At 51.2% G+C, this 24832-nt stretch overlaps 1 protein-coding gene across 6 annotated transcripts in view; it reads right to left on the minus strand.

Moving 5' to 3' along the window:
- Positions 1-24832, minus strand: part of LOC145540694 (uncharacterized) — a 440299-nt gene that overhangs the window by 282795 nt on the left and 132672 nt on the right. For 4 of the 6 annotated variants that reach the window (XR_014078504.1, XR_014078503.1, XR_014078502.1 and 1 more), the window contains 2 exons: positions 18604-18936; positions 8841-9124 (listed from right to left, as the gene is read on the minus strand). The exons of 1 other annotated variant lie outside the window; for it this stretch is intronic. Coding sequence is in view for 1 of the 5 variants with exons in the window: in XM_081575732.1 (XP_081431858.1) it covers positions 18728-18936 (209 nt within the window). In the remaining 4 variants the exon portion in view is untranslated. Of the gene's footprint in view, positions 1-8840; positions 9125-14723; positions 15130-15239; positions 15345-18603; positions 18937-20622; positions 21193-24832 lie in introns of those variants that run through there. One more of the 6 variants, XR_014078501.1, reaches the window with a different exon arrangement.

Below are 24832 nucleotides of genomic sequence, written 5' to 3' on the forward strand. Positions count from 1 at the left end.
AGGGAGTGGAGTGAGCAGGCTAGAAGGAGGAGAAATTTGGGGGTTGTTTAAAAATTATTCATGGGTTCACTTAATAAGAATTTACTGAACCGCTACTAGGCTGGTGCGGGAGAAGCAGTGGTGAGCAGGATGGCAGGGATCCAGCTTCATACAGGGTCAGCTGAGCCCTCCTCAAACCACAATGTGTTCCCCAAACCACATGGGGTCTTGTTAAGGGATAGATTCTAAGCCAGAAGGTCTGGGCGGGACCTGGATTTTGTATTTCTACAGGTCACGTGTTGGAGGATGCTGGGAGTGAGGCCTGCTCTGGGCCAGTGTTGGTTCCCAATTTTGAGTGCATACTTGGTGTCTCCTGAGGAGTTTTGAAATCAGCTGCTGCCCAGGTCCCACCCACAGAGGTTCTGACCTGATGGCTTGGACGGCAGTCTGCACACTGGGAATTCTGAAAGCACCCAGGTCAAGAACCACTGGTCTAAAGGGAAAGATAGCTCACTGAACAGTTCACCAAACTTCTAGTTACTGAGTTATGCTTGTGAAAATCCTGCAAAGAACAGGAGTGGATTGTCTCACTACTCCAAGGACATACGCTAGGGGAGCAGGGGGCTCTAGGTTAGGGGGCTCTCATGAGCAGATGGTGGGGTGACAGCAATCAAGGAGAGGCATGGAGACAAACAGTCATGTGGGCAGAAGCCCTGAGGACAAGGAGAGGCCAGTGGAGCTGGGATGTAAGAGATGCAGCTAAGAGGGTGGAGGGAGCAGGGAGGCAGGCAGGGCCAGGCAGGCGGGCCTTGTGGAGCCCAAACCAACTTCCAAAGGCCACAGGCAGCCCTTGGAGTGGTTTCAAACATAACAGTGACAAGATCATATTTCCTTTTTAAAAATATGACTGACTTTGGCTTAGAGAAATAGGTGAGAGGAGCACCAGAAAAAGAAAAGGGTAGTTTGAATCTCCATCACTCACCTTTGAAAAAGCAAGTCAAAATGAGGCTAAAAACCTGAGAAGTGGGGCACCTCTGCCTTAATACCAAGATGAGATCGGGTCACTTCCAGCTTCTGAGAACGAGATAAGGCCCTGCCCCGGACAGGCCTGGAAGAGCAGATTTAGCCAAGAGAGCTCAACATGTGCTATTTTTGGTCTGGCCCCTCCCCAGTGGTCTGTAAATTATTTTCTGGTTTTCCTATGATCAGAGCAGAGCCCAGATCAGGCTGAAACCACCAGTCAGAGCCTCACTCCTGAGAGGAGATCACCCAGAACTGCTGGGCGCCTGGAAGGATGTTGTGATGGTCCATTTTATGCGTCCACTTAGCCAGGCCATAGTTCCTAGTGATTCAACCCAACGATGATCAAGGTAAGGCTATGATGGTATTGTGCAGTTACAGTTCCCATCCATGACCAGCTGACTTGAAGAACAGGAGATCTTCGAGAATGTGGGTGGGTGGGCCTCATCCAACCTATTGAAGGCCTTCAGAGCACTCACTGGGGTTTTCAGGAGAAGGAGAAATTTTTCCTCAACATGGCAGCTTAAATCCTGCCTGAGTTTCTAGCCTGCCAGCCTGCTTAGGAATTTTGGACTTGCCAGGCCCCATAATCAAGTGAGCAAATTCCTTAACGTAAACTTGTTGACATAGATAGTGATATAGAGATAGAGATAGAGACAGGGATGGGGAAAATACGGAGACGGATGTGGATGGGGTCAGAGATGGGAATGGAGATGGAGATATACAGAATTATCCTATCCATCCCGTTTCTCAGGAGAACACTGATCGACACAGATACATACCACTCTGGCCCCAGATGCTTCTAATCGCCTCTCATCTGCTCCTGGTGAGATCTATCCAAGCATCTACCTCCCCATCATTAAAATGGGCTTCATGCAAGCCCCAACCCAGGCCCCATGGGCCTTATCAGGATGGCACAGGTAACTCAAACCTGTAGAACCCAGCATGCCAAAAGCGTGTTACTGGGAAGCATCACTCGCCCTGTTCAGTCTGACGGGAAAGGTCCCACATCAGACCCCCATCACAGCTTTTCACTCAAAACTGGAAAAATCAGCTTGGCTTTGAGGAGGACAGAGAGAGCTACTGCAGAAAATTTCTGTCTTCCAATTCCTGAGATTTAAAATCCCTGAAAATTAGATTTTCCAACAATTCTGGCTAGAACAGAAAGGCGGGGAGTGAGACGCGTATGGGATCTTGTTGGGGTATAGGGTCACCAAAGGATCATAGTGCTACAAACGGAGCACGCTGGCACCCTCAGTGTGGAAGCTGCATGACCACAAAGAACAAGATAGCAGGTCTGCACATACCCGAGGACTCAGCTGGACAAGAAAGTGCCCTACAGGGAAAAGGCGCATCATCCAAAAATGTCCGTGAGTCTGATGAGTTAAAAACTTATCGAACTCAATTTAAAACTGTTTTAATGATATCATATTTAAAAAAAAAATACCTTATGTTTCTAGTGCTGAGGTCCCTTGACAAAACATGGCAGTTTCCAGAAGTTCAGTGTTAAAAGTAATGGGCACACGCCTTGCCAATTAAAATCCCCATGCCGGTACACACACATCTTCTCATTTCTGCCAGTTTCAGAATTGGCTCTGGCTCCTAGAGCAGCTGGTCCACCTACTTCCTCCCTGGAAAACCCAGACAAGAGGAGGCAGGAGCCGGGGATGGACAGGGGGAGACCAGCACCAGGGAGACTGGGGATCCAATGCTCTCTAGACCAAAGCAGCACCCGGTTGAAGAACACTTCATGCCAAAGCTCTGACCAGTGGCCAGCCCAGGTTCCCTGGCACAAGGGTGGCTCTGGACCACTGCCACAGGGGATGGATCTGCAGGGAATGCCGCAGAGACCCAGCATGGGCAGTAGTGCCCACAAGCTCCTAAAAATAAGCATCCGCTCAGCTCAGGATCCTGCTGCCCCTCCACCTGGCCCCAGCATGTTCTGGCTTCCAGAATGAAGAGCTGGTTGGCCGATGGGCAGGAGGTGGGTGTTGGAGGAGTAAGGGGGCTGGCCAAAACTTTCTCAACCAAAAGGACCACTTGTGTGCTTCCTTCTTGTCTCCCTCACTTACTGGGGGTTTTGATGATGCCAGGGGCAACCACAAAGTCTAGGGAAATCAGAAGCTTGGTAACCATACAGCTTTGGGGGCACCATGGCACAAGTCCTATCCTTAAATAACTCCTGCCTGGTTCATCAGGAATGCAAAGCAGGCAGATGGCAGGCGCAGAGCAAAGCATGAACCAAGGTAGAGGCTGAGGGTGATGCTGGCTTCCACAGTCAAAGGACCTTTAGGCAGCAGGTACCTGCATTTCCTCAACTGTACAGCCACAGTTAGGGAGGGGCTATGGAGGGGGCTGGGCTTCCCAGGTGACTCGGTGGCAAAGAATCTACCTGCCAATGCAGGAGATGCAGGAGAAGTGGGTTCAATCCCTGAATCAGGAAGATCCCCTGGAGGAGGAAATGGGAACCCACTCGAGTATTCTTGCCTGGGAAATACCATGGACAGAGGAGCCTGGTAGGCTACAGTCTGTGGGATCACAAAAGAGTCACGACTGAGCAATTGAGCACGCATGCATAGGAAGCGCAGCACACAGAACCGTCCCCTTCCTGGCAGCATGAGGGGGAGGCGAGGACTTGCTGGGCATCCTCCTGGAACCCACTCTGGACCACGAAAACTGCATGTTGATGTACCTTTGCTAAGTCTTCAACAGAGATGTTTGGAAAGATGTCATTTGAATTCACAATGTCTATGGGAAAAGAGCTCCCTGGCCTGGCTTTTAAAAATAAAATAATAAAACAGCATAAAATTTTAAACCTATACACAGCTTCTTCTAGAAAGCCAGAGGTACAAATAACTACTGTAGAGTTTGCTTGGCATTTTGAGGTTTTGAGCGAACAGTGATCATTCTAGAATTTCACCATTCTTCTGGTTCAGAACCTTTGCCAGCCACTGACAGCAGGGCTCACACCATCACCACATACCTCTGACAACGCAGCTGCGGCTACACTGGCTGCAAACTCCCCAGTTTATTACCTCCTCCAAAAAGCAGTGGCCTAGTAGGGAGCTGGTCACATTTAAGACCTTCAGCCTCCAGATGTGCCCATCCTCTTTGAAACCCCACGAGTCGGATCCAGGACGCTGTTCCCACGCACCTCCATCACGTCTCCTCTTCCTCTCTGAATGGCACGGGCCTTCATCCTTACATTCCCTCTTGCCCTGCTCTGCATCCCATCCTGCCCTTGCCTAATTGTTTCCAGGGCCCTTTGGGACCTCATCTGGTCCTACCACGTGGTGAAAGCACAAACCTGTCAGGGTTCCCTGTCCCCAGCCCTGGGCACCTGCCCTTGTGCAGCGTCACACACAGGTGCACACCCAGCTCCTGGGCAGATGGCCCACCGCTCCTCTGAGGAAAGCCTGCAGGGGAGGGGACATCAAATCAGCCCATTTGCTTCAAGCTCCCCAGAAGTAAGAATATTCCCCCTTTTCTGGACTTGATGTTCACATGTCATTTTCCCTGGATTTCCGCAAGAGGACACTGTTTCCACAACACCTGACCTTCGGATCCACTCTGGCCAGTGCCAGTGTGGGGGGTGGGGAAGCCGGAGGGGCCCCAGATGCTGAGCCAAGGGGGAGATCTACCATGTGGGGGTGAGGACGCGAAGGGGAAGAGGAGGGCTGAGCTTCAGGCTAGTGTTCTTCTCCGAGTAACAGCAGAATGGAGCCCCAGGGAGCAGACTGCCTCAGCTACAGTGGGCAGGCCCTTGAAGCTGATGGCCATCGGGAAACATGGTGGAACTTGGTTGCTCCAGTACACAAGCTCTGTGGCATGGGGGTCTGCAGTCCTCCAGAGTGCACTGCACTGGATGGCCATTCACTGCCACTGCTCATCCTTAAAGGGGGGCGGGGATCACAGGACTGTGGGTCTCAAGGGCAGCCTCTTGATCTTAGCTCTCAGAACATGCCAACACTGTGCCCTGATCTTCTGAGATTCTCCAGGCCTGCATGCCCAGTCCTCTCTCCACATCTTTGCTTATTTACCCTGGAATTCACCAGGTGCCACCTCTACTGCTCATTCCCAGCCCCAGCCCCGCCCTCTCCTCCTCTTCCTCTACCTTCTCCTCCATTCTTTGACGATCCAAACTCTATCCATCAGCCAAGGGCTTCCTCAGTCCACCCTGAACCACATCCTGTTTCATAGACGTAAAAGCTCATTCCTCACCAGTCAACTCTCATAGACCAAAGACTGAACCTAACACTGTTCTAATAGCCCACCCCACTCTGGGCACAGATCACAATGTCTCAGTAGGTGCCCATTGAATTCAACTGCAAGGCTGAGGTGCTGGCACCCCCACTGGACTGGGAGATTTGGGGAGGGGCCTCGTGTCAGCCCAGGGAGGGGAGGTTCTGCTGACATAACAAAGGTCACAGGGTCACCATCACTTTTAACAGCAAAGACCTTTCTTGATCACACTACATTTCCATCACCAGTCTGGATATTTGTGAACAAAAATGAGTCTGTCTCAACAGCACTGACCCAAGACCAATGTAAACTGTTAGTGCAGTAGGACATCTTAGATGCTGCTGGGCTTCCAGAGTCAAGGAGGAAGACTTACACCCAACCTTGGATTTATCTGACTGTTCTTCCCATGGTCACCCTGTCCCTGCTTCATCCACAGTTCTGCTGATCCCAATAAAGGAGAGGGAAGGCCAGCTGCAATCCCAGGTGCTGACACACTAATAAGTCTCAGGACAAAGAAAATAAGTGAAATTAAGCAGGAGAGACTACTAGAGAGTCACCAAGGGGCTCATCTGTTCAATTTCTGTGAGTATGTGCACCAAGGTAAGAAAACGCCTCTTTATAGAAGGACACGGATCTTAGAGACACTCTGGTCTGCCCTAGCCCCAGGTCACAGAAGCTTTCCCCACCACATGAGCTATAGGATAGGATTTCCATCTGGTTTCCCGACAGGAGGGGAGAAGGGCTGTTCCTGTGCCCACACAGCCTGGGGGAGCATGTGCCACCTGCTCCGGACCTGGCAAGGGAGACTGCTTGCTGTTCCAAGGAGCTGGGAAGCTGGACCCAGAAGGGACTTGACTTGGTTTCCACGGATGCCACCTTGGAACCCAGGCCACTTTCGAGAAACTTTTAATGTATCATGCTAACCCTGAGGCAAGGTAACCTCTCTGCTAGTGCCCTGCACACACACATGTGCATGTGTGAGTGCACGTGCATGCATGGGTATGTGTGTGTGCACTGTGTGTGCACTGTGTGTGCACACATGTGTGTGCACGCATTGGAATTGTGTGTACACACATGTGCATGCATTGTGAGAGTGTGTGCACCGGTGTGTGTATCTGGTCTTGGAAAAGTGGGCATTCCCCCCACTTCCCCATGGGTGCTTCCCTCCTACCTCCCCATGCCTCCCTTTGTCCTTCACTAATGACTTGGGAATGCCAAACAAGATCTTTTTCTTCTCAGTAAAATGCAGCTCCAGATGCATTTCCTGGAGGGACCTGAGTTACCAGCAGCCCCCAGTGCATGCTGCCACCTGGGATGTGGCTAAATGTGGTTTCTGAGGTATGGCCATTCTTTAGTCTTGCCTCAACCAGAGCTGTGGACCACTGGTACCCCGAGTGGCCTTCTGTACCCCACCTCCAGGCAGGGCTTTCCAGGGATAAGCTGTCATGGGCAAGGCAAGGGACAGTCAAGACTCCACTCCTAAGGGATCCTGTCAGGGATTAAGGTCCAAAACATAAAAGCCAAATAATAAAACTACAGCGGACACCTTCTGTCCTGACGCAGCATGGCTCTGACTCCCCTTCCTCTCCCTATGACCCTAGCCTCCTGTGCCTTGGTTTCTTCTCAGTAAAGCAGAGCCAAAATGCCTATTTCACAAGATTGTTTTTGGGACCCAGTGGCTGATGTGTGTAGTCATCTTTGACATGTTTATCCACTGATCTCAAACATTTATTGGGTTTTTCGGAAGCAGGCACCACGGCCCATTCTGAAGACACAGTGATGACTCAGACCGAATGGCCCCTGGTCCTACAGAAGGCAGAGGGCTGTCAGCGCACCACAATGATTGCACAGCAGCTGTGGTCAGAGCTACAGGGAGACCTGCAGGGGAAATAGGAAAAGCTAGCTGTAGCCTCATGTGGGGGGCAGTCAAGGAAGGCTTCCTTACAGAAGTGACTAACACTGAGTTCTGAAGGCTAATAGGATGAATGACAAGGTAAAGGGAGTTGGGATTAATTGAGATTAATGACAAAGTAAATGGGGAGAGGAAGACTGAGCTCTCCAAGCAGAAGGAAAGCCTGTGCAAAGGTCCTGAGGCTCCAAGGAGTGCAGACTGTGTGAAGCACTAAAAGCCCAGGAGGTAGGATGGCCCCAGCAGTGGCTGCTGAAGTCAGCCAGAAGCCCCTCAGGATTTTTGTGTTTATCCTGAGACCATTAAAGCCATTAAAGCACTCTAAGAAGTGGATTAGTAGGATCTGATTTGCATTTTTCAAAGGTTTTCTAGCCACCCTACTCCCCAATCTACTTCCCCTACTCTGCAGCCTAGGCCTGACCAGCAGATGGGAGATGACAGACACAGTCAAGACTAGAGAAGGTGGCTTCTGTGGCAAAGGAGAGAAATGAGCAGGACTAGAGAGAAATATGAAGATGCTGGGAGGAGTTCCAGGCTTCTGGTTTGTGTCAGTGGGGGAGGGGGACAGAGGCACCATCTGCTAAAACGGAGAGGGCCAGGCTCGGCGGGAGGCTTATACCTTTGGACCTGTGAAGCCTGAAGAGGATACCCGAAAAGGCCCCGAGAGGACGAGGGTTCAGGCAGGAGAATCAGGACTTGGGTGGTGGCTGAAGGCCCAGCTCAGGGAGATCCCCAGCCAGGGGAGAGCAGAGAGAGAAGATCAAGGCACCAGGAACCACCAGCAAAGGGCCAGCAGAGAGAATGGGCCCAGGAGATGAACACATTATGGACAAGTAAGCACAGCAGGTTCAGAGAAAGCAAGCTGATGTTAGTGCAGGCTCAGGGGAGGGCTGAGAAGGGAGCTGGGACTGGACGGGCGGTTGAACTTGGACATGACACCCCACTGACTAAGTCTCCATGCGTCTTGGCAGTACTGACCCACCCCCAACCAAACTCAAGTGCCCACTGACCAGCCTGTCCATTGCCCAGGCCATGCCTTCAAGACTGGAGTATCTCCCAGTGACAATGCTTCCACTCTGAGAAGACTGATTTCAAAAACCCCTGATCATTCCTGCCTCCATGTAAACACTTCCTTTGCAACAGGATATTAAGGCTCCTCCCACAAACAAGTGGGGTCTATGTCTTCACCCCTGGAATCAGGGCTAGCCTCCCAACACATGGGAAAAAAGAGGTCATGCAAATAGTGGTGGGTCAGCTCCATGCCTGGTTCTCAACAGGCCTTGCTCACTTCCATTTCCTGCCTTGGAACCCAGCCTGAGCTACCTTTCTGGAGGATGGAAAGCTGTGTGAAGCAGGAACCAGTCCTCAAGTACTGCAAATCTCCAGCCCTTCCACCAAATGGCCACAAATCCATCAGAGAGCCCAGCCAAGAACAGTCAAGCATGGGCCAGATTAACACAGGTAACCAGCTGATCTACAGACTCATGAGCAAGAAGAAACAACTGTTGTTTCAAGCTTCTGAGTTAGGGGGCTCATTTGTTACACAGTTGAAGCTAACTGATACTCTTCCCCTAACGGCAGGAAGATGCTGCACAATTTCATTCTGCTTCTCAGTATTAGATAGGATCCAACAGAGACACACAGCTAAATTCAGTCTAGCAAGATTTATAATTGATTTACTTGGTGAGTCTTTGGTTTAAATTTTTCTTTTAATATATTTTCAATCAGAAATGTAAGGAGCTGTTTGGAATGTCCCTGCAGAGTTCTCAGAAGCATCCTTTCCTGCGTTTCTCCAGAGAGACTTGTTTTGTTTGTTGGAGAGTGTGTTCTCTTGCAGCTTTTCAAATGCTACATTTTCCTCTGACGGCAGCCAGGGCATTTGATCACAAGAGAGATGGTGACGTGGTTGCAATTGCTGTCAATATTCCTTTTACGACTCTGAATTTGCATCTGTGTGAGGCTGGTAATTCTTATCTGAATGCCAAGCACAAATAAATGAAACTTATTTAAAATAACTGGGAAAATTCCATGCTGAAGGTTTAAAAAAAATTTTTTTTTTCCTTTTGCTGCTGCAGATGGAGAAACTGGTCCTGGCAAGGCCGTTTGAAATTAACTCAACAACTGGCCAGCCCCAAAAATTATGTGGCAGGTGTGTTCAAGGCAGAGAGATGAACAATAGAGGCCCTGAACACCCACCCTTTGGTGCACCAGCTCTGCAAAACCCCTCCAGTCCCCAAATCAAAGAGACTATGTGGGGAGAGGGGAACACGGGGACATCGTGGGTCACTGTACAGCCAGCGCCCCTCCACACACTCTGTCATGTGTGGCCCTCATATCATTCTTGTGAGGGGTGCAGGACCAGACCGGTCCCAAAACCTCCACCTCGTAGTTCTTTGTAAGATGGACCTGCAGAGGTTCTGCTGTTTTAATCATAACTTAGAGCCCTCTGACCACAATAATGGGGCAACCCTTCTGCTCAGAAGTAGGGGGTGGGGACGGGGAGCAAAGTAACCATGATGTCATGACCACCAGAACACCAGCCTCACTTACCAACCTGCGAGGCTGCCCAGGAAGATCCTGCAGCCCAGGACTGCAGAAGTCACCCAGCCAAACAGGACCAGCTTGAAAGTCTCTCCCACAAGCACCAGCCAAGTACAATACCTCAGAAGCCCGCCTGGATGCCACCTAACCCCACCCTCCAGTCTCAATACATAGCATCCTTCGGGACCTTGTAGAGAGCTGGTTACTATTGACTATGCTGGCCGAGGGTGGAATCTGGCCTGGGAACCTGCCTTTTGCAAGAAATACAGTGTGGTCCAGGAACCCACACCTTGGGAAATGCAGCCATAGAAAGAGGCTGGGCACCCAGAGGAATAGGAATAATTTCCTGTCTCCAGGAAATTATAGGAGTCGCCCCAGTCCAGGTCCCACTTGGAGGCAGGGGAGAGGCTGCAGGAGAACAGATGAAGAAGCCACTGGAGGAATCAGGGCAGGATCACTTCATGGGTGTGCGTGTGTGTGTGTGTGTGTGTGTGTGTGTTAGTCGCTCAGTCATGTCTGACTCTTTGCAATCACATGGACTGTAGCCTATTAGGCTCCTCTGTCCATGAAATTCTCCAGGCAAGAATACTGGAGTGGATTGCCATTCCCTTCACCGGGGGATCTTCCTGACTAGGGATAGAACCCAGGTCGTACCATCTGAGCCACCAGGGAAGCCCCATTTCATGGGAGAAGGGACATTTGAATTAGGTCTTAAAGCATGAGTAGGAGTTTCCAGCGTTGGGGATGGCAGGGGGGGAAGCCAGATCTGGCTCTTGAGCCCACTATAATGTTCATAAACAAATGCTTTTGAGCTTTAACGTGGCCCAGGTCCCACCCTCACTGCAAGACCTCCTGGGCTTCACCATGCTGCTAGGACCGAAGCCTTTCCAAGGACAGCTTGGTGCCTCTTTAGGCTGCACCAGGCACTGGTGTTTATGACTTCAACATATCTTTTTGGGGGGACACAATTCTCCCCGCTTGCTCTCAGGCTCCTGTGTGCCCCCTGAGAGGGCAGGTGGGCTTCACACACCTATCAGAGATGGTGGGAAGGAGCAAGGATTGCCCCCTCACCTCACCCAGGAGGCCTGAGGAAGGTGCTCAGGACAGACTGGGTCACCTCACTCAATCCGTCCTGCATCACCCAAGCACAGGCGTGGAGGACAGAGTCGGGGTGGGGGCTGGTGTCTGTCCTTCCAGCCTCTCTAAGCCCCACCGCCAGGGTGGGGAGGGCTGTCAGTTCCACAGCGGATGTCTGTGTTTGATATGGAGATTTCGGCAGTGAGAATGCATGTGCCTCGGTCAGAGGTTTATACAAAATGACAGCTTCTGGAGAATGAAGCCCTGGGATTAAAAAAGAAAAGAAAAGAGGAGGAGGAGGACAAAGGGAAGCCTTGGGCTCCCTCCCTTCCCCTCCCCTTGCCTCCCCTCCTCACGCCTTTCCTGGAAGGGTGGGGGTACAGCAGCTCCTAAGGCTGTGGGACCCCCAGAGAGAAAATCCATGCATTTGGGGCTGCTTCCTCTTCACCTCAATTTGTCTCACCTTTGCCCCAACACTTCTCGGAAGAGAAAGGGACAACAGAGGATGAGATGGTTGGATGGCATCACCAACTCGATGGACATGAGTTTGAGCAAGATTCAGGAGTTGGTGATGGACAAGGAGGCCTGGCATGCTGCAGTCCATGGGGTCGCAAAGAGTCAGACGTGACTGAGTGACTGAACTGAACTGAACTTGCCCCAACCTGCTCCCTCCTTTCTAATTCTCCTCCCCTCTGAACTGCCCCCCAACTCCTCATTTACTGTCCTGATCTGTCATTGCCCAGGATAAGGACCCCAGATGACCAGGCCCAGGTGGGTGACAGACACACATCAAGACACGGTAAACTATGAGCAATCATTTTGAAACTTTTTCAACCTATCGTTCTAAGAGGGTAGAAACTGGGGTGGAGGGACCAACTCCAGATCCTTCTTGGGAAGCCAACAAAAGCAGAGGATTGCATATAATTGCCCTTTGTTTAAGAGGCAAATGAATATTCCTGCAGAGCTGAAAACTCATTCTTCACACAGATAAGCTTCCAAAAATTGCAATCTATTTGTTGCCAAGTTTGGGACTATTATTTCCTTCCCAACCTCCTCGGATATTTTTTAATGCCCTGAAATACAAACTGCCTTCCTTGGTGGTCCTGTGGGGCTAGAAACTTGGTCTAAAGACATCCATCTCAACTGGACCGTGGGAAAAGAGATGGCTCCCCCACCCCGGAAAGAAAGTTGAAGGTCAGGGATACTAACGAAGGTCATCTTGGCCATGTCTCCCTGTCAGTGAAGCAGGTAAAGAGATCTGTTCTCTTGTCTCATCTAGAGTTCCGCCTTAATTCCTGGGAGCAGCCCTGGGAGAAACCTCACCATGACCCATGTCAAGGAAGAAGACTAGAGTGGATCCCACCCAAACCTCAGAGAAATCTTCATTGAAACTCTTATGGGGAGAGAGGCTCAAGACTGAGGCTGACTTTCCAGAAATCCTAGCAGTCCCACTTCCCAGAGCACAGAATAAGCCTGTAATGACTTCTGAAGGCAAGGCTGGGCCCTGAAAGGAGGGAGCTGTCCCCTGTCCTCAAACTTTTGGTGTGTTTTCAGCACAGACCTGGCTGTACCCACTCCCCCATCTTGCTGTCCTGGGACACAGATCCAGAACTGAGGAGTCCCTCCAGGAGAGGTGCATCAAGAGAGACCCCTGAGCACCTGCCCCCAGGATCCCAGGGGCTGGCATCCATTGCAATGTGTCCATCCCGGGCCAGGCAGCCTCTGGCTGATGTTTTGTGAGTCAAGGCTGGACTGAGCTCACCTGCCCCAGGGGCTGCATTCTGTTTGCAACTCAGAATATTGGTCACAACCACTTTGCACTAATGGAATTCCTGGGAGTGGGGGGACACCTTTCTATGACCAATCCTGGCACCAAAAGCAAGAGCCCCATAGCCATGGTCCACTGCCTAGGAAGGCAAGGGCACCAGGTAGAGACTCATCAGTGCACAAATCCTCACTGAGCACCTACCTGTGCCATGCACAGACCAAAGCAATAAAGCAGCACAGTCCCCACAAAAGTCCCATGTCCCAGCCCATCCTCCTGAAAGCTCAGGGGCAGAGAAGTGCAGATGCCCAAAGCAGGAGCTGCCAACATGCAGGCCATGGCCACAGCCGCCCAATGGGGGTGAGCCCAGAGGGCACCGAGGGACGCACTCTCCCACAGCAGTCCCAAGCAGAAGCAAGGCAGTAGTAGTCTGTTTCCCAGGAACATGTGTCCCCACCTCCATGCTCCCCAGCCTGTCTCTTGAAGGCCAGCTTTTCAAGTAAAACATCATGAGACTGATCACCGCAAGAAGTGACCCCTGACAGGTATTTTGTGTCTCCTCCAGATTCATATGTTAAATCCTAACCCCCAATGTGTTGGTATTAGGAGGTGAGGCCTCTGAGAGGTGATTAGTGATGAGGGAATTAGCGTCCTTACAAAAGAAATCCCAGGGAGCTCCCTCACCCCTTCCCACCTGTGTGGACTGAGCCAGAAGGCACCAGCGATGAACCAGGAAGCGGGTCCCCACCAGACACTGGATCTGCCAGTGCCTTGATCTCGGACTCCAGCCTCCAGAACTGAAACACATGAGTGCAGTTCATAGGTCGCCCAGTCTGTGCTGTTCTGTTAGAGCAGCCCTGAACAGGACTAAGATGACAGGTAAATGAATCTGCAGCCTCAGCATATCCAGACTGTCTCCTCCACTGACAGCATCACCTTAGGCTTAAATCCCTGCCGCCCACCTCCTCCCTGCCCAGAGGGAGCCAGATACAGGCTGCCACCATCCACACCCCTGCCCTGGCAGACCCTAAACCACAGCAACAGCCGGATAAGAAACATGACTGGCAGCGAGAGGAGGGACTCCAGCCCCTCAGTCTAGAATGACGACCCCTGACACCCGGGGCTGGGGTGGCACACAGCTCCGTTTGTCTGACGCCGTCCTCAGGTGACAGAGGTGGGCGGGCAGCTGCTCCAGGAGAGGTCTGGGTGTAGAGAGACTTGCAGAGAAGGACAGCCCTCTCCTGGCCAGCAACACCACCCAGGAGACCCCTGCATGGGGCCAGGTGAAAAGACACCACCCCCCTACCCCTCTGCCCCCAATCCTTCCCCCTCCCCTTTGCCCTTTTTTCTTTTAACTAAGCCTCTTTTGTTTAGCGAGGATCCCTTCATGTGTGCACACCCGCACATGCGTGTCAAGTTTTTATTCCAATCCTTAAATGAGGTCTTTGCTGAGAATTTACAATTCCCCTGTGGCCTCAATCTTGCAAAGATTGCTTTTTCAACACTGTTAGGCCTTAATTCTAATAAGCCTCCTCTTTATTACAGAACCAGGTCACATTGCCTTGACACCGCCAGAAAATCTTTCATCAGCAGGGAGGGGTGGGCAAGAGGAGAGAGGGACACCAAGAGGAAGGGGCAGGGAGACAGGAACCAGAGAGAAGAATCCTCCCTTAATTTGATGGAATTCTAAAATAATCTAATTTCTGGGAACCAGAGTGGCCTGATAGCGTTAGATAACTCTGTGATATGATTGTGTCTCCTACCAATGTTAGTTTTCTTTCAGTGTCTTGGTTTTTAAAATAACTAGAGGGAGAAGAGGGAGCAACAGAACCCGATGGCTACGCTGGGCACAAGTTCAGGTCCCAGCTCTGGACAGAAGGTCACCAGCTCCGGCCCAGCACGTGTTCTCCTGCCAGCCTGCTCCGGTCCTGAGGGCCAGCAGAGGAAATAGAAGAAGGGGGCCAGCGGGCTCCAGGACAGAAATCAAAAACTGCTTACGGAAGAGGCTCACTGGATCTGGACACCTGGGGAATCCATCAATCCCACCCTCTCCCTCCTCCCCACTTCCTCCCTCTTCCTGAGTTAGTTGTTTTAAGGTTTATGGGGATATAGAGGGAGAGATGTTACTGAGGAAAAGGAAGCTGTCAGTCGGCATTCTCAGGACAGAAGGACGGTCCTCCCCCACACGTACTTTCAGTGTTTTTATTAAACATCTGCTATGTGCCAGGGAGGTGAGAGGCTGTGGCCTTTTCCTCTATTCTTGTCGCTGGAAGTAGAAGAATCCAAGAACTAAGGGCTGAGATGGTGCAAGATGCTCCTTAAAACCTGCAGGAGCTTTCTGGTATTGAGGATGTGAGTCAGGAACAAGGCCTTCATTCTAGAAGGTTCTGCTGAAAAAGCTGTGGGGCAGCACCCTCCAGAAGCTCTCAGACCATGGGAACTAGATTGTTGTCTCCAGATCTTGAGACATTCTCTGGAAGCATCTTTTCCTCACTATCAATCAGCCCCTCTCCACATCCTGTTTTTCTTCTTCCCATACAAGTCAACTCGAGGGCCTTCATTCTGGCTGGGTATTTAAAGCAGGCACCGCAGGACCCTGGACAAGCAGAGGCACACACAGGGCCCCCCAGGCCTGCAGCCACCCAGCCCCTGAGCATGCACCCTGCACAGCCAGCAAGCCTCCCCGCCCCAAGTCCCTGGTCCTACCCTGAGTCTGTGTGACTTCACGGTGTTCTTCTGGGAGGACAGTGTGAGCTCAGCCAATTGTTCAATATAAAATTGTCAATCGATAGAAGGTCTAACGTAAGGCACCTTAGAAATCAAAGGTCATTTTTTCAAACTTTGGTGCCAAAGAGCACTGGTGACAGATTGAGGTGCTGACAGCGGGGGAGAGAAGAGTCTTGCATCTTCCACTGAAGATGGGAGATGTGGGCCCCATGAGCAGCCCCATCCACCCTCGCTGGGGCCCATGCCCCTAACTGAGCCTCCAGCAAGTGCACCCTGAGCACCTACTGTGTGCCGTGAGAATACAAGACAGTATATGTATATGTCTCCATATCAAAAAACACAGATTGTTCTGCCGACTTCCGTTTCCAGTTACACTGCACTGTGGCTTTCTTTCCACATCATCTAAAACAGCTGCATAAAACTCACTGCTTGAATAAACCATTCTTTCTAATCGTTCTTTACACAGTCCCCACTACAGGAGGTTTGTCAGCAGTGGGAGACCTTTGAGAGATGGGGGAAAGGGCAGGTGTTAGTAAGGATGGTCTGGCGCTTCCCTCTGTGCTGGTGGCCAAGTTACGAGGGGATCGAGTGCGTGTGTTCCAACAACTCTCCTGGAAGGAGAGCAAGGTGGCAGCCCTTGGCTCAACGACAGCAGATTCTTGGATTCTGCAAAATATGATTGTGAAGGCCAATCTGCCAGCGGAGAAATATGCAGCGCATTCACAAGCTAAATATAAATAATATTGATTCATCTGCCATCTTGAATTATCCATTTCACTTCTGTTTTCCATTAGCATCAATAATCACGAGATGACTCCCCAGTAGACGGGCTACATTGCACTCTACAGGATGCAGCCAACCCAGGGTCACGCACCTAAGGAGTCTCAGGCTCTCTTCCAGAATAGTCTGCCATCTTCTAGAAGAGTCCAGCATCTTCCTACGAATGTTCTTTCCCTTTCATATACTCCTCACTCCAAGCCCAGCAAAGAACGGGACTCAGAGACACATCTGAGGTCTCCCCGCCCATCCTCCCCCACTTTTCGAGGTATTCTGCTCTCTTTGGCAGTTGACCTTGGTTCTGGAAAAACAGTGGCACACAGTGCAAGCCCCTTCACTTCCAGGCTGGAGGGAAGGAAGCTGGTATGGCTGGATGCATAGCCCAACCAAGCCCATGGGGCATCGCCTCACTTCTGCCATCCCCAGGTGGCAAAGCCCGCTTCTGAAGCTGGGCCCACTTCTTCTCCAGGCCAGAAACCACAAGGCTTTCCTACAGACCAGTGGATCCATCACCCCTCTGGCAGCAGGCCAGCTCCAGGCCCCTGAACACAGAGTGTACCCACAACACACCCAGGAGGAGGACCAGGCCCCCTGCAAACCCTCCCACCACCAGGACTCAGCAGGGCTTCCAGTGACAAAAAGAACCAAGGCACAGAAACCCCTCAGGCCCCTCACCTGCCAGCCCAGCTGACCTAGCCGGGATGGAGGGCTAACAGGATACCAGGCCTGCTCCCACCCCTCCCCCAGCCAGCTGTCAAAACCCCCACAAACAGTGACTAAGAACATACTGCCAGTAGAGAGGCATCCACAGCTCTGGGGGAAAACAGGGTCCCTGCCATCAAAGCCTTTACAATCTGACACAGCAGACAGGTGTGCAAACACCTACCAGGATCTATCATTTCTCATTCTTCCTTATGAGTGCTAATTACCACTCCCAGAAAGTGCTGCAAAAGACAGGGTGCCGTCAGGCCCAGAGGGAGCCATGAGGAGGGGCCTCCGAAGATGGCTTCTCCCGCCCTTTGTGTGAGGAATGCAAGTTAAGCTCCAATTGCCCACCAGCCTTAGATATGCTCTGTTCCATACTTGTGGAAGAATCTAGAACCTCCCCATGTATCTTCACCATCTACCCACTGGCCAACCATTCCTAAGATCCTCTAGGAGAAATCCAGGCTGCCCCTGGCCTCAGCACCCCACTGTCTGTCAAAAGAGAACAGCTTCACCTTGCAATCAGCAGGGAGGAGACACCCCACAGGTCACTGGGGCCCTGAGGCCAGATCCCCATGGGAGAAAAGCAGTCAGACTCTAGGGCAGGTGGTAACAAGGCAACTGGCCAACCACCTGGTCTCTTCTTTTTTTAGCTAATGTTTCAGCTACAAAGGCTGAGCTTGGACCGTGGGTACCCAGGGGGCCCCTTGAGAGCCCACAGATAGCTGATTGCACCTCGACCCATTCTGAGGGCTCTGCTCTCTAAGTAGAGAGAAGTCTGCTGGAAGGAATCTTGGTCTCGCTTCTTTCTCCCCCAAAGCCTCCTGAAGAAATTTATATCCCATAACGAGGTCTGGATACATGTTCTACAGCCTATAGGTGTAGGGATGTGGCAGGTTGTGGTTGCCCTTACATGTATAGCCAGGTACAGGTAAGTGCTCCTTGAAGAGCCAGGGAATAAGGCATGCGCGTGCATGCATTCACGCACACACACACACATTCCTCACAGTTAAGGACCTGGAATGATGTCTTCTCTGTTCTCCCGGCTATAATTATTTTAGCGTGGGAGATAAATTCTGTCTCCAGAGTCTCAGAAGTGCTACATTAGAATATCATGTGCTATGGTCCTGCAAAATCTCTACCGTAGCCTAGCTCTTTCCCTCCATACCAGAGCACAAACGGGCTCCTCAGATGGGCGGACACACCATGGAGGCCCCGCACCAAGGGTTTAATGCCTGCTCTGAGCCGCTCCACTTATAGCAAGAGAGCCAGGAAGCACGCATGCGGGTAACCATGGCAACTTCAGGGAAGTTTAAAAAAATAAGTTTGTGAGTTGCTGGTTTTTATGGTGCTTGGGTTCTTTCCTTCTTTTTTAAGATAACAAGGTCCCTGAATAACACTTTTCTGAGTTTTTTGGGCACCCCATCCAAGGCAGCAGCTGTCTCCAGATTTGCAATTACCTTCCAAGGGGCAGGCACGTCTTGTCCAAGCACCACAGTCACAAGTCCAGGCTCTGTTCTGAGTGGCTGTTCTCTGTGGGGTGACCTGGAGCCAGTGCTCCTCCCACACGTCTCCATGCCTTCTCCTCCCCAGGAGTCCTGAGATTGTCAAACCAGACCCCTGGGGATCCCAACCAGGTCCCACAGCACCACTCACCCAATTTGGGAAGAAAGTCAGGCAATCTCCTCCAAAATCTTAATCTCCACAGGCAGAGTTGTACATACACGCACACATGTGCACACACAAGGGGCCAGCACGAGCCATGTAGACTACATTCTCCCACGAAAACACCCCGCCTGAACTCAAAAATGCCCGAGTGGCCTCTGTGGAGGCAAATGGGAGCCATAGCCCTGACACTGACCTTTCTCCATGAAGGCAGCAGGAGCAGGCTCTCCATGCTGAGGGACATGCTCACGTGTCAACAGGGCACACACGCCGTGCACACGGCCATCGGTTCAGTGGCCCTGGCTGTGCCAAAAGTTAAGTCACCGCAGCAGGAAGCACACTCCTCCAGGCCGGCTGTACCAATTGTCTGCAAAGCACCTCCGGGCAGAACAATGGTGGGGCCCCGCCCACACCGTTGTCCACTGTGCCAACGCATGGATTAGGGTCAGGGTCAGGAGCACCGAGGAGTGCTTGAAGACCATGCACCGTTCCGTGTCACAGCTGTGGCACCAAAGGGCTGGGCAGATGGCTGTGAAAAGAGGAATATTTTTTTTTTAAGCAGAAAAATCCTAAATGGCCCTTTCAGCCTTTCGGCACACATAATTGTAGTATCCGAGTTAATGAAAGGCCTGGCGTGCTGGCTGGCTGAATATCGCTAACGCCGCAGCTCGCGGCTCATGTGGAGTGGCTCCACCGCCATCGTGGAAAGCAGACCCCAGTGGGGAGGCGGGAGGGGGCGGGGAAGGAGGTGGGGAAACGCAGGAAATAAAGAGCGTTTCCAGGAATGACAAGGCTCCCACGCGGGATCACATCATCAATTAGCCAGTAGGAGGGCCGAGGAGCACTTGGCATCTTATTTCCACAAAGACAAAGTTTCCTTGAGGAAACTGCCAGAGTCTCCAAGGCACTGAAGTCAGATGCAGAACAAATGAAGAGGGACCATGGCTAGGCTTGGCCGTTGCTCAGACACCCGCCCCAGGCAGTCTGGCAGCGGGGTGTGTGGGTTTAGAGACACAAGTGGAGCCTGCAAGTGTCCAGGAGGTGAGAACACACAACACCTATGTGTGTGCACACACACACACCATGCACACGCATGCCAACACTCACACTTGTGCACACACACGCATACATATCCATGGACAGGCACACTCTACTGGCAGGTTGGGGTCCACTATTCTGACCCACAAACATTCCAGTTTGTGGCTCTTTTGCCCGCCAGGTATTCAGGAGACAAAAGACAAATGCGTTACTCAGAACTTCCGCGGAAGACCCTACAGCACATCCCCTATCTGTGAGGAGACACTGGGGTCTTCCGGTCCATACTCAGATGGAGCCCAGAGCATGTCAGATCCTTCAATCGTCCATTTCAGAGCCTTCAAACCCACACCCAAGGGGCTCCTGCCCTATAGGCCCCAGGAAGCAGCCTAGCTCAGCCGTCTAAGTGGAGGTGACTGATTTATTCTGACCGTCCTGACTCTTAACGACCCGCTCTCCTCCAGCCGTGCAAGGCTTTAATTGTCCATCCAGCAGGGCAGGGAGGAACCGTAAATCTTTCCTCCCGGCTGCTCTGAGCTCAGCACTGCTTGACCTGCCATTGCCAGCCCCTCGCCTGCATCCCGCTGGAGCAGTCTGCTGGCTTTGAAGGTGAAGGCGGGGACTGGGGGAGGGGGAGCAGGAGAAAGAGGCTGGTGGGGTCGGGGAGGGAGACAGAGGGGTGGAGCACAGCCATGTGCCCTGTCTGCTCCTAACCCCAGGGCACTGAAGAGGCGTCTTCACTGCAGCTTGGAGGGGAGGTGGCACGAGGCACAGTGTGCGTGGGGTACCCTGGGCTACGCCCTCTTGGGCCTGTGTCTACACACCTGCCTCACAGAGCCCAGTTCTCAAGCAGCCTGACTCCTATGAAGTGGGCCAGCCCCCGAGGGAGTCTTGGCATTCCCTTGCCTTCTGGAAAACAGCACAGCCCTGAAAGGAAACCACTGGGGAGGAAATACTATCCTCCATCCAACCTTCACTGTGTGTGTGACTGGTCCCAGCTGGGGGCATAGGGACCTCTCTGTAAGAGATGGGGGAGGGGGCTAAGCCGCAGGCACACAGAAGGTGGGCCTCAGGCTCCAAAGCAGGCCTCCACCCCCCTCCAGCAGACTTCATATTTTCTGTAATTTTAGTCTATATTAATGCATTTCAAAGTGGTGAACATTATAGTTATGATTATTACCTAAAGACTTCCTTTATAGCCCTCATTTTCTAGCGTTCATTACTTTCTGAAAAATTATCCTTGGGGGCCGAAATTTTCCAAGTCTGGTCTTGTGGGTTTTTCTCCTTAGGATCTGAGCAAAACATACTGTTATGTCCATGACGGGTAGGGGGGCAGGTGGATTAGCACTCCCTCAGTCAGTCTCCGTGGTGACTTGTGATGAGGAAAGAATGGTGTGGGGAGGGCAGGACTGCACGCTGCACTTTTAACAAGTCAGCACCAATATCGATGACCTGGTTTGGGTTCTGCCCATCTGTTCTGTCCAGACAGTTCTACTTCTGAAATGGGATTTCCATCTACGTGGGGAGAGGCACCCATGCACCATTCGTTTTACAAGCTTAAGCACAGACAAGTCAGGCCAGCCAGTGCTAATCACTGCAACATTGTCAGTAAACTGACAGCTGGACACGTATTTTCCAAAACAAAGGCAACCATAGGGAGAGATCCCAGTCTTAGCCAGCGGATGCTGGGAGGGTCAAAAGAATGCAGATTCTGTGTGCATTCTTCTCAACTGTTCTAGGAGAGATCAGTCTGTGAGGGGAAAAAAAAAAAAAGACATGCTGGTAAGCTGCCTTTCATCCTGTTGTCCCAGACACCAACTTCAGTGCTTGGAGGTTAAGACAAGGAAATGGGGCCCCCCACCAAACAAAGGTCATCCTCCGGCTTCTCTATCTCCTTCTTTTGGTCAGCAGCTAAAGGTTCATAGCTGACAACGTAGCGAACAGACTTCTGGAATGATGCTACTCGATACGGTGCTGGCTGTTTGGGAGTGTTGATTACAATATTACACCAACCAAAAACAATAATTCTCACCTTAAATTCCTCCAGCACCACTCTTTTCTGTGAACATTTCAAAATACTTGACTAATGTACCCGTGGATAGCACTCCTAAGAGGTAGGCTGCGGGCACTATCAGTCCCACGATGAGTAGCTTGGGGGACACAGGAGGGAAGTTGGTGAACCACAGCCCCCACCCTGTCGAAGAGGAGCCTGGGTAAGAAGGCCCTTGGGCCCTGGTTCCACCTCGCCAGTCCCTGCAGCGGGGGCCCCAGCTGTGCCTAATGGCATCACAGTGGTCCCTTCAATGAGGGAGAGTCAATATTCCAGAAAGGCACGCACACTTTATGTTTATTTCTAATGGGTTTTGCAAAACTGGGTTTCGGTTTGTCACACTTTGAGTCCTGGGAATCAAAAACATCTTCTTGTTGAATGCGGAGGTGGGATAGAATCCTTCAGTCTGAGCGTTAAGTGCCATGGTGGCGATCTCCAGATTCAGAGAAGTCCAGGAAGGGGAGGAGGTCACAATTCTTCTTTTCTTCCTCCTCGTGGAAAATCCAGCTGACATTGAGCTAGGGCCCCCATCTCTTAGAATCCAAAGCCACTCCTGCAAAAGTAAAGCACCCAGCACTTCCCCCTCCTTCTGTGTCCCTTGACATTCAACCAGGAGCAGAGGCATGGGGAGGGGGTGATGGCACATCAGTGGGGCACACCTCGAGCAGCCAGAAGCCCCTTCACCCTCTGGAGGCCATGAACAGGGTGACCGCTGGGACCACAGCCCCACAGACAGATGCTCACTCGTGTCTTCCTGCCTGGCCATAAGTGTTCCTGAGAACATGAGCTGCCAGGTTCCTCCTGAGGACCCTCATCAGCCCCCTGAGCACGTAAGGATATCCTCACCTATAGAGGAATGCTAAGGCTTGTTTCTGTCCTAGCACCTGCGAGTTTATCTGGAACCATTTTAAAACAGCATCCTCTCCTTGTGGCAAAAGGAAACAGTGCAGAATCCATTTCCTTAATTCTGACAAGATGCTCATTCATCCAACATGTGGATGGCACCAAGGAAGGTCGGTGCTCACCACCAGCTGTTGCAGGCCTACTGTACACCAGTTCCTTTACGTGTATCACATCGCCCCTCTTCTCAGTTGAGTAAACTAGGCTTCACGAGCTTGCCCACAGGACACAGGGTTGGGAAGTCTACATGCCCTCCTCTCCCCACCACCCTGGAAGTCACAGCCTGGCCTCACACCTCATGTCCCCTGCACAAAGCCTCCCGCTGCATCTCAGGTGAGTACCAGATCTGCTCTTTGCGCCCTTAATGGGCTTGAGATCTCAAGTAAGGTAATTAACTCGCAGCTTTGTCCAGAAGATACATTCCATTTAAATGTGCATCTAAATGTGTGTGTCCCAGGGGTGAAGGGTGGTTCTTACAAGAAGGAACAGCCACGATGCACAATCTCAGGGAAGCCAGTGCTGGTTAATAAGGAGATGAACTGAATGAAGATTCAGACTAGATCTCCAGGGAGAAGAAAGGATGGGAGGGCGAGTCAGGAGAGGGTGGAGCCCAACAGGAACCTGTGTGCAGACCCAGCTTGAAGCATCATTCTGATTGTCCTTTTGCTTCTTGCATCTCAAGGTGATGAGAAAAGTAGGGAAACCGTGGTATGTGCAGCGATTTCACTGAAGTATTAAAAATTCATCTTAACACCTCTTGTTGAAAACAGAAGGTTAAAAAGCCCTTCTTGCTATTGCCAAAAGAAAGAGGGATGGGGGCGGGGGAGAAATCACCAGCAGAAGCTTTGATTTCTAGTGGTCCAGAAGCTTTTATGTACACACCCTGGAGTACTGCCCTGCACCCAGCCCTTAAAAGAAAAGTTCCAGGAAAATTAGGAGTTATTTTCTTTTGGATCCTATAGTGAAGCATCTCATTTAGATTCAGGAAGGATCTTGAGCTATTAAAGTTTAGTGAGAAATTTCTCCTAAATGTACCTAAGTATTCGTACCTCTTTAAATCTTTCTCCAAGTTGTATCCACTTTTTTAATATAAGTAAACTTTATGTTCTTTGGCTTCAATAGAGTTTCCCATTTTTACATAAAAAGAGCCTTCATTGCCGAGAACAATGTGCCTCTCTGTGTTCTCATTATCCTTACCTAAAAGGAAACTATCCTGACACAGGGAGCAAATTTCAGGGGTGCAGGGGAAGTACCTAGACTCTGGAGGACCACATTTCTTGTCACCACCATCCCTCCGTTTCATTTGGTGTCACAGACAAGGAGACAGTAATAAGCAGGGCGGCAGCTCTCCATCTATTCACACACAGAGCTCTGAATGGTCTCTAGGTCTGTGCAGGGCACTACTGGTACATCATAGTTGTAATCTAATGGACAGGCGGCCCTGTGAGGGAGCGGGTAGCCTGGCTGACTTCTGGCTTGTTTGATTTGGTGGAAGAATTTCGGTGTCAGACAAGACGCCTCGGAGAAATAGAGGCATACAGGATTCTCTTCTCTTCCATACAGAAGACTTCTGTTACAGTTTCACTTGGCCCTCCAAAAGGAACGTGATGAAACTGTGCGGGGGGCCGGCTGGGAGCTAGTGTGCCCCAGGCAGTCTCCTCACCTGCAAGCGGGACTATTTTCTTGAAGGGCCAAAAAAAGACAAACCTGACCACTTGCCCTCTCCTCCTGGTTCCCAGGCACAGTCCAAAGCAATAAGAGACCAGAAGGGGTGGCTTCCCTGAGCAACAGCTGAGACCTGACACACGAGGTTGATGATCAGGAGGAGGTCTAGGAGGGAACCGGCATGGCGAGGTACAGGGCAGTTCTTCACTTACGCCTCTATTCTAGAATCTTAGGAGGAACCTCTTAGGACAGCCACGAACCAAAGAAATACTTAATAAAATTCTGCTCAAAATATGTATATTCTCCCCCCTCCTTCTTCTTTTCTGCTGGGAATTCTCTCTGGCTTTAAACAATTAGACCTTTCAAAAACTTGCAACCAAACTGCTTTGCTCTTGGTCCTCAGAGGAAACTATAGACTCTGAAGACCCCACCTCATCCCACACAAACTGATGCCAGCAAGTTATAGCCCACTCCCTAGGTGGAATCAGCAGCACCCAGCCCCGAGCTACACAGAAAGGGTAAAGACTAGATCCAAAGGAGGGGGTCCCTGTCGCACGGTAAGCACATCTTTAGGTCCCTGAATCTTAAATAAAATTAGCAGTCTTTTCCCAGGCCCTACGGGCCCTGCTGGCTGGCCATCCCTCATGGGGCTCTCCTGGTTCCCGAGCCGTAGCATTCAGCTTTGCTTCACCTGGTCCCTGGCAACACTTTCCAAAATGCAATGTATATACTGAGAGCTTTCCCCAGGCTACTAGAGGAAATGCTTTCAAATGAA

Source organism: Giraffa tippelskirchi, chromosome 3 (genome assembly GCF_054371585.1).
Source record: "Giraffa tippelskirchi isolate mGirTip1 chromosome 3, T2T-mGirTip1v1.2.pri, whole genome shotgun sequence".
NCBI classification, from domain to species: Eukaryota; Metazoa; Chordata; class Mammalia; order Artiodactyla; family Giraffidae; genus Giraffa; species Giraffa tippelskirchi.